Consider the following 10,355-nt stretch of genomic DNA (forward strand, 5'->3'; position numbering starts at 1 on the left):
AGACCTGCAGTAAGTTGCACAAACTGGAAATGATGACTCTCTGATTTATCTTCTTTACATAGGTCAACATTTGACCTTCTACTGTTTATTGTTCCTTTATTTAAATCACATGAACTCCAGGTGACCTCAGGTCTCCTCACTTGTTCTTGTCTGATGAAGAGCGTTGACAGTGTGACTGTGGGATTAGCTCCAGCCCCCCTGCGACCTTTAACAGGAGTAGTGGTAAAGATAATGGATATTGATATGAAGTATAGCTGTCACTGTTTGTCTAAATGAAGTTAGCTTTCTACTGTTGACTCTTTTTCTCTGAAACTGTTGAATCTCTGCAGTAAAACATAAAGTAGACACAAAGGGTAAAGATGGAAAAGATGAAGACGATTGTTCCCCTCAGTAACATTAAAAACATCTGTGAGGATCTTTAAGTTTGTGTGTGTTTGTGGCGCCCCCCTGTGGACAGAACCTGCAGCACGTAGACCAATCAACAGCTGCTCTGCATTGAGTCATTTTAGGAAGTCTTCATCTTGATCCAAAGCTGATCTAGTTCAGCTCCCTAAACGTCTCGCACACAAACAACGAGCTCAACCTCAGTTTGTCAAACCTCCTCTGCTTGACAGCACATGAATCATAGACGAGAATAATCAAACACATACATCATTAACTGCTCCAATCTTGCTCCCCTCAAGTTTCTCTCCCCATCATAAGGTTTGTTTTTGAAGCCCAGACTGACCAGGTCCTCCTACAGTACCCCCCTCCCGAGCCTGAACACTTAAAGGCCCATCAGAGCCTCAGACCTGAGGCCTGTCCCCCAGTCAAAGTCAAAGCCTCTGAACTGTGGACCCCCTCAGTTTCTTTATTTCTGTGTCTTCTTGTGGATGAACACCAGTACATTGTTTTACCTCGATCAGCTGCTGCTGTTTTTAAATGTGCTTTATGATTAAATGTGAAGAGAAGCTTCATTTAAACACATTGCTTTCAATCCGTCCTTCACACCAGTGTCTCTAGGCCTTTTCTCTTTTTCATATAATTTAATAGTCAAAGTGTTACTTTCTCAGTGTTAGATTCTTGAATGCAATCGAGGAAAATTATTGATTCCACACGCTACCATGTGAAATATCCTGACAAATGCAAACTGATAGATGAAAAGGATTTTAATGATGTGTGACAAACAGGACATATTTTTAAACCAAACATTTCTCACAATGCATCAATCAATTAATCTGTAATTCCGTATTTTAAAAATTTCCTTGAAACATTCCCATCTAATTGTTGATTTTTCTCTTCTAAAGTAGGCTTTATATTCTCTGCACAGTATATTATATTTTAATTAAACGCTCATTCATTGATATTACATCAACGTGTTGTTGTTATTCAGTGTCTGAGTTGGAGGAGTTGTTGAAGAGTTTCAGTGTGTGACACTAGAGGGCGCTCCTGCACAGATTATCTGGACTTTCATTTAGACCCTGAGTGCACGCGGATTTATTTATGATCCCATAGAGGACAAATAAATTCTTAGTAGTTTATATTTTTTGAATGGCTTTGACTAGTTAATGGATCAGAAATTAAAGCTGATCAGGTGAAAAATATGATGCATTTTAGATTGTCTTATTGATTCAGAAATTAAAGCAATCGGTGCTATTTTGTATATAAATGAATGTAAATAAATGTTTGTGTTTCACAAATTCATTTTAATGCATTAAAAAAAAAATTAAAACATTTAAAAAAACACTTTTTAGGATAATTGTGTGTAAAGCACGCAGAGAGACTGGGTGTTGTCTCTGCACCTGAACGCCTCACTGACTGCAACAAGCGTCTTTTTGTCCCAACATCTGCTTATCTGCTCTCTCTCTCTCTCTCTGTTCTGTCAATTCCGATCTGTGTCGGAGGTTTCTCTCAGATAAGATTATCTGTGTGCTGTTTATTAACCTGTTTCCAGTGAATAGAGGGACAAAAGGCCTCAGCAGCAGGCCAGCAGCCCTTTATTTAAACCAGAGCAGAATTTAACCTGATAAAATAAATCGAGAGCAACAAGTTCTAAAATCTAAACACAAATATTACAATCAACATTTCTTACGCTTTTTAAATGATGTATTTGTTAATAAAAAATGTATTTAAATGACCCTCATTTTATTTGTCTTATTATTTCTAGAGCCTTTGTATTTAATCATGGAGATAAATGTAATTTTACAGGATGTAATGACGTTTCCAATAATTATTAATCGTTGTTTCTACTTTATTTAAGTCCCTCGTGTCTACGTCTGTAATAAATCGGAGTTTAAGAGTTTAAACTTTAAATTACTTGTAAATTTACGAGATAATAAATGAAATAATTCAGCATGTTAAAGAATCATTAAGGGTTTCTCTTTGGCAGCTGTGCTCTGTGGCTGCAGAGGAGCCAATCTGTGCGTCACTGAGGGGACTGCGGGTCAGACGGGATTTCAATAAGACACATTTTGAATCAAACGCGAGAAAAACATCACGGGACGATGTTTGTTTCTCCTCTTACAGTGATAGACTTTCAAACGAGGCCATAAAAGCAGCGTCGGCTGTGTGATCGGGGGGGAATATACGGATATAAATTAGAAAAAGAGAGGGCCATTTACAGAATTAGAAACCTGTGTGTGTACTGAAGAAATACAATCAAAATTGTGAATCACCTCGCGTTGAAAAACCTTTTAAAATCCACAATCTCTCCCCGGTGAGCAAATGTGGCAGCGAAGGTGCATTCTTAGTGAAGCCTTTCAGATCCTAACGGCTCCATATTTCACTCTTACAACCTGCTCACATCTCCATAAAATATTACAGCACTCACTGTGATGACTGCCAGCGTCTTTTCTCTCACACTTCCACTCTAATCACGCACTTTGTCTCCAAAAATAAAAACACTGATTATCTCTCTCATATAACACACACACAGCTGGCTCTTTTCAACACTTTACACTCTGCTTTTTATCTGAGGGGCCTCTGACTGAGAGCATGTGAAAGCATGAGCTCATGTTTAAAGCTGTAATCTTTTATGACGGAGGATTGGAGCAACAAGCGGAGGAATAACTCTGTTTTTCAGACCTTGTCGTCCACAGTGGGCTGTGGGATCAGTCTCAACACATGGAAGAAGGACACATTTTAAATCAAAAATAAATCTCTCTGACATGGCTGACCAAGCTGCGCATCTCAAACATCAACAAAAACTATTTTTAAATGACTGAAAAAATCTGTCCGCTTTATATTTCCTCATAATTAAATTTTCTGTCTCGGTGAAATTCACTTTAGGAGTCCATCCCCCCCCCGCACAGTCCCGTCTCTTTCTTTAATAAACCCGCACAGCCTGCGGGACAGCTCATCATGTAAGTGTATATTCTTTGTCATATGTGGAAACAATGATTTCCGCGCTGTGAGACGCGTCATTAACAGCACCGCTAAAGATCTTAATAGAGTGTGGCTGCTGATGATGCGTTCACGGTCTCCTCCGTTTCCGCGAGATTGAAGCCTTAAAACGCGACTTTAAGATAAAGATTATAAATTGTCTCGTGTTGGAGCTCAGAGGTTTAAAAACATGTTTCAACTTTCAAACAGAGATTAAACGATTTTATTCAAAGACATGTTTTCTTTCAATTTAAAATATAACTGCGAATAAAAGAGTAAGCTACTGCATTGTTTTTTTTTGTCCAGCTGTGTATCCACTTTCAAAGGCTACCTGTCAGTCCCAATAAGAGGAAGGGGGATTTTCTGACTGTACGTAAAGGCAGCACCCGTTCATCGAGCACGCACAAGAGAAGCAGCGGACTTTCTGTCTCCTCCAATCAGGGCGCTGCCTCACTCAGTTCCTCCGTCCAATGGGAATAGCGATCGTGCAGGTGGCTGCGCTATTATCAGCGGTTCCCGGCTTCCCCGCAGCTACAGAGCAGCGAGTCAATTTATGGAAAGACAAGCCGAACCCTTAATGGTTCCCATCAAAACCACTAAAAACATCATCAGCGCGGCCGACGTCCGCGCGGCTTCCTGTGGCGAGCACGTTCAGCCTTCAAACAGCTGACAGCACGAGACCCCGACACACGCGCGGAGACGTTTCTGGGACTTTCCGGGCTGTTCGCTTCCCCCGAGAGGAGAGAACTTTTCACCGTCCCCACAGTCTTCTTCCTCTTCTTCTTCGCCCTCCTTCAGGACACTTCAGGAGAAGCAGAGGTGGGACAGGGTCCTGAAAGTCTCCAACTTTACTTCCTCACATCTTTTATTTCCCGGGTTGAAGAGCGCGCGCCCGGTGGTTCATGCTCTCAGATGTTAGCGGTCGGGCAGATGGAGGCTAACCGGCAGAGTGCGTTCGTCCTGGGCAGCACCCCGCTGGCAGCGTTACACAACATGACCGAGATGAAGACGTCCCTGTTCCCGTACGCGCTGCACCAGGGCCCGGGGGGCTTCAAGGCGCCCCAGCTCTCCCACCTCAACTCCCAGCTCGCCATGGGCACCCCACACGGAATAAGCGACATCCTTGGGAGACCCATCACCACGGCCGGGCAGCTGCTCTCCGGGTTCCCACGGATAAACGGCCTGACGACCACCGCGGCCGCCGCCGCCGCTGCGGGGATGTACTTCAGCCCGGCGGTGTCGCGGTACCCCAAGCCCCTGGCCGAGCTGCCGGGGAGGGCGCCCATCTTCTGGCCCGGGGTGATGCAGGGTTCTCCGTGGAGGGACCCTCGGATTCCCTGTCCCAGTAAGTCCTCTTTATTTGTTCATTCTTTGACGTGTGTGTGTGTGTGTGTGTGTGTGTGTGTGTGTGTGTGTGTGTGTGTGTGTGTGTGTGCACTCAAAGAAACACAAAGTGTGATCACTGGGAGGTCAGGCACATAAAATGAGAAGAAGCAGCTTCTCTGCTCGGCTGCTGTGTGTTGTGTTTTAACTCATACTGTAGGCCTATTAAAGGCCTGTCACTGCACACACACACACACACACACACACACACACACACACACACACACAAACAAAAACACTTCATTCATTTCACAGTGAAATGTGTTCTAACTGTTACTACAGCTGAGATCAGCTGGTGAAATATCATGCCGCTCTGTGTGGTCGCCGTAAATTCAGGCTGCTTAAACACCAAGTTCTTAATAAATAAAGACGTTTTTATGTGTGCTTGGCAGGACTTTCAAACTTGTTAAATTAAAATATTAATCTAAAAGTGTCATGGTAGCACGGTGAGTAGTTTGTCAGTGAACTCATCACACAGCTCAGACACACTTTGGCCAGTTGGAATGTAATTTGGCTCATAAAATATGTGTTAACCTCCAGGAGCATGACTTTATTAATACTATCTTTAATTAAATCCAGTGCGTAACCTTCCTGCGTGTTTCTGTTTGCAGCTCAGGCGAACATGATGATGGACAAGGACGGGAAGAAGAAACACTCCAGACCCACTTTCTCAGGACAGCAGATTTTTGCCCTGGAGAAAACTTTCGAGCAGACCAAATATCTGGCGGGCCCGGAGAGAGCGCGCCTGGCTTATTCTTTAGGGATGACCGAGAGTCAAGTCAAGGTAAAACTGGAAGTCTAAAAATCCAAGGGAATTGTGGGGATTATTGTTTTAGCCGGTCTTTTATTATTATTATTATTTTTACTTCTACGCATCATTTGAATTTATAGGTGTAAATTATTTTAGAGCAATTGCGCAAACCCTTTTTATTGTGTCCAACTAAAAACAAATGTATTTGTAGTATTTTTATTATTTATGTTACGTTTTGTAGCCGGGATTATTTACATCTGCTGTGATCCACAGTGTGTTGGACCTGTTGAGCATCTCTGTGCCTCCCTCTCTCCTCCTCAGGTTTGGTTTCAGAACAGAAGAACTAAATGGCGGAAGAGACACGCGGCAGAGATGGCCACGGCCAAGAAGAAGCACGACTCTGAGACGGAGAAGATGAAGGAAAGCTCGGAGAATGAGGACGACGACGAGTACAACAAACCGCTGGACCCAAACTCAGACGACGAGAAAATCACGAGACTGTTGAAAAAGCACAAGGCCACCAACCTGGCGCTGATCAGCCCCTGCAGTAACAGCTCGGACACTTTGTGATGGGGCCAAAGTATGGGGGTTCCTACAAAGAGAGACCTGTCGCACTCTTTCTCACCCCCTATCCACCTGACATTCTGAACATGCGCCTGCTGGGATGCGTTAAACTCACACGGAGCGATAACATGCGGAGTGTGTGCCATGACGCACGGAGAACGCGCTGACCGTGACCCGCTGAATCCGAACCCAAACTTTTAAAGACTCTGTGTACTTGGAGATGTAACTTCTGTCAGAACTGGACTTCAACAAGACTAATAAATTCACGTCAGCTGAACGGACAATACATATTAGGATGGGGAGCCGTTTTTACGCATTAAACTGGAGTTTTAACAACAGGTGTAAATGTAACAAACTATTATTCACACACGATCCGGATCAGTGTCGGGCCTTAGTGTGGAACTTCTTATATTTATTTCACACATAAAGGCCCTTTCTTTCCGCACTCATGGAGTCATGGCACCTGTCACATTATTGTGCAGAAAACATGAATCGGAAATCTGAGCAGCTCCTGCCTCATGTGAAAGTCTGCAAGGCCGCGTCTGTTTGCTCTGAATTAGACCAATGAATGTTTTTATGAATTGGCGACATTTCATCTGAAGAAAAATGATAAAATTGCCTCTTACATTTTTATTTTTGGTGAAACAAAAAGTATGCACCACTTTCATTAAAAAAAAAAACTAAAAAACTAAAATCGACTTTATAATAAAATGTCGATGCCAAAACGGTTCAAGGTGATTTGAATCTATTTCTAAAGGTGACTGTCAGTCGTATTTCTGAGCAGCCGACACTGATCCGGGTGCGGGACGCATGTTAACGATGGCAGGTGTATTCGGGGCCTGTGATGCTTCTAAAGCTCAGTCTAACCAGGGTATCCACTGTCCTAAAAGGCGAGAGAGTGGGCGCATATTTGAGCTGAATGGATGATTTGTGCTGCAGCCTGAAGATGAAAAATGTTCGTGTGAAGATTGTATATATTTTTTACTGAATAAGTTATGTTCGGACGCGCTTATTGCCCCTCATAGAGCCGCTGCTTCCTTTTTATTCCTGCAGAATAATGCCGCCTCTTTTCTCCAGCTCAATGTACAGACACAGAATGCTGTAAATAATCAGTGTAAAAACAAGAAGTGCTTTTAACAGCCCATCACACACACGCGATCCCTTCTCTTCATTTCAGGCCGTTTTTGGTTCTTTGTCATCAGCACACAGCGGAGCAGCAAACTTAAAGAGAGAATAAGGATCACCTCCGGGAAGAGAAAACACTTTGTATAATGAATAAATTATTTAACAAGCATTTTTTCTTTCATCGTGACTTTTGTTTGAATGTTTGGGTTTAATATAAATTAAAGATTAATCCAGGACTATCTCAACTGACGAAAGGTTGATTTTACTTTGGGCATTTATTTGGACATTTGTTCTAAAATGTAACTTTATTTGTCTTATTGTACGCAGAGGCTTTAGTTCCTCATTTGCCTTTAAAATAAAAAGAGAGGCACTTTTATCTATGACATAAAAATAAAAATCCAAATATGACATGATGGATAAATCTAGACTAATCTTTATCAGCCATCTAAACGACGTTTTTTTGTCTTTCCAAGCAGCTTAAATAAACAAAGTGCGCTGATTAATTTCTAATTGAAGCATCATCCGGTTTATTTCTTTAATTTAAAAACATCGTAGGGGGAGAAGTGAAATGATGAAGGACGAGAACAGCTCAAACCCTGGCCCAATGACTGAAAGTAAAGACCCGACTCTGAGCTCTGTTTGTGATTTATGTCCCGTTTGAAAAGAAACTCTTAGAATAATAATAATAATAATAATAATAATGACGTTTTAAAATTTCGATATAGTTTAAAATACATTTAGTATTTTGTTTAACTTCGTTCTTTAAAAAGAGATGGAAAGTTTTTTTTTTTTTAACTTTTTTGTTGTCTGGTTTATTTCTTTTTTAGTTGATGGATAAGACACGATTCAATTATTTGACATTAATCAGTTATTATTTTAAACAGGGCAGAAAATTACAAACATTTTTATTCACAAGAGTATTATTAAAATAGAAAACAGTTAAAGGGTTTATATCAAATCACAGAGGACTTCTTCGGCTGCTCTCTCATCATTAGGGTTAAATCTCCATCTCGAAGTGTAACGAACTCTTCTTCACTGTCTGATGTTTCCGTCGCTCACAGAGTTCATTTATAATATTTAGCCTGAAGACTTGCTTTGTTTAATACGAGTCAAAGCCAGTGCTGTTTGACAGAAGTGCGCCCCCTCTGTCCTGAAGTGATACGGCACCCATTTCTTTCCTCGTGCGTATTTGATAGGAGCTTCACGTGCCCTCTCTTCAGATATATGAGACCATCAAATCAAATTAAACTTTTTATGTTTCATGAGATTAAATCAGTGTGAATAAAACACCTGCTGCTGGATCTGACTGAAGGAAACCAAGAATGGCTCATATTTATTTTCTCAGATTGAAGTCGCTCTCAGTGGAATTTATGGATTCTCTTTTTTTCTACCTTAATGCTTTTTGATTTTTAAGATAATTTATAGCAATACTTTTTATTTTATTTATGATTTTAACAAAATCTTCCGAAAGTTTGTTTAAAAAAAAAAGTGTAAAGAGTTTAATCTTTGAATTTATACGATCAAAAAAAGTCACAAACTATATGTTAAAATGTTGACAGTTCTGGTTCCATTGCGCATCTTATTGACGCATGCATATGTGCATATTAAAATAGATTTATTTATAGGTCTATTTAAGGTGATTTACGCTTCAGCCTGTTGCAGCTTCGTTTCAGTATTTCCGTCACTGTGAAGTCAAATAAATCTGGAAAGATTTTACATTTTAAAGCATGAAAAAAAGAAAAAGGACTTTTACTTTACTGGATTCATTGCGATGTTTGACTAATTCCGAGAAAGTATCAGCGCATTAGGAGTTATGGGAATACATTTACAATCGAAATATTCTCCTTAAAGTCAGCGGTACCTGTCGGGCTCGGCTGCAGGCCGGTGCGTCACTGAGCAGGTCAGGTGAGCTGGAATAACGAGGACAAAGAGCCAGGTGAGCTCTAATGGTTTTTATTGCTTGAGAACTGCATCACCTACAGTATAGAGGCCAGGCCGTCTGAGGGGCTAAAGAATCAAATCTCTATCTGCTTTAATAAGATGGAGTGAAGAAGAAAAATCACAAACTCCTACAGTAAAGTCACACAGAGCAGAAGAAGCATGCGGGATGGATCCCGTGTTTAACTTTGAACAGCAGCAGAACAGAAAGCCTGCAGCAGGCACTCAATCGTTTCAGATGGAAACACAAGATCAAATCAAATCAATCAGGGAGGATCAATGTGACGCTTTGACACAGTCTGAAATCTGTAGTGTAGGAAATGAAATCGATAAAAGGAAACGCTGTGGTCTCCGAGCTCCCCTTTAATGCTCAAATGATCCGCGATGAGCACACTCCTCCTCCTCTTCCTCCTCTTCCTCCTCCGTCCTGCCTTTAGAGTTTCTCTCAACATTTCTAAATCAACACTTTAAACCGTCTGACTTAAACATTGAACTCTGACACACTTCATGTCTGTGTGGATACTTGGCACCAAAATGCAGTAACAAAAACGGAACAAAATTACACTTTAAGGATACCCAAGCCTATCTAAAATATCACATTCAGAACCATAATATTATAGAAATAAGTTAGAGTAATAATGACATAACGTGAGAGTGCTATATATGAGACTTTATCTTATATACTTGCATGGTCTATGGCACTGCTTAAAACATTCTTGGATAGGCGATAAGTCACACCGAGTGTCTCCGTGGTGCTGCAGGAACACCCACACTGTCTGCACAACATTTGGTAAGAATTATAAATTATCTCTTTAAAAAGTACAGTATATAAAATGAGACTCAACTGATGTGTCAGGCATGGCAGTGTGTTGTGCACACGACAACAAAAAAAACAAAACAAAAATATATTTATATAGAGAGAATCTGTTGAAATCTATCTTCCAACAAAAGGACCTCAAAGTTTGGTCAGAAAGAGAACGCCACTAAAACCATCAACAACTCTATGTTATACTGTCCAATGTACAAATAACCCTAACAATATAGATTGACAACTTTTTTTGCATTGCACTTTTTTTTCTTTTTTTGTTAAACACCTTACACACTGTGTGGAGCTTCTATACACAGAGGCAAACCTACGGATGGCGAGTGTGGCGTCTAAACATGTAGTCGACTGATTTCAATTAGAGTTTTGGCAATGAGGCTGTGACATGGAAGAGAGCCGTCCGTCCGTCTG

General features: G+C 41.0%; 2 protein-coding genes across 2 annotated transcripts in view; both read left to right on the forward strand.

Moving 5' to 3' along the window:
• The window catches only part of LOC306835646 (uncharacterized protein), a 380,835-nt gene that overhangs the window by 96,258 nt on the left and 274,222 nt on the right, over positions 1–10,355 (forward strand). The window lies entirely within an intron of this gene.
• Positions 4,139–7,516, forward strand: nkx6.2 (NK6 homeobox 2). The gene is made up of 3 exons (XM_079363366.1): positions 4,139–4,705; positions 5,355–5,527; positions 5,816–7,516. The coding sequence occupies exons 1-3, from the start codon at positions 4,273–4,275 to the stop codon at positions 6,062–6,064; spliced, it is 855 nt and encodes a 284-aa protein (XP_079219492.1). The 5' UTR covers positions 4,139–4,272; the 3' UTR covers positions 6,065–7,516.

Source organism: Symphodus melops (assembly GCF_947650265.1).
Source record: "Symphodus melops genome assembly, chromosome: 15".
In the NCBI taxonomy this organism is placed as follows: Eukaryota; Metazoa; Chordata; class Actinopteri; order Labriformes; family Labridae; genus Symphodus; species Symphodus melops.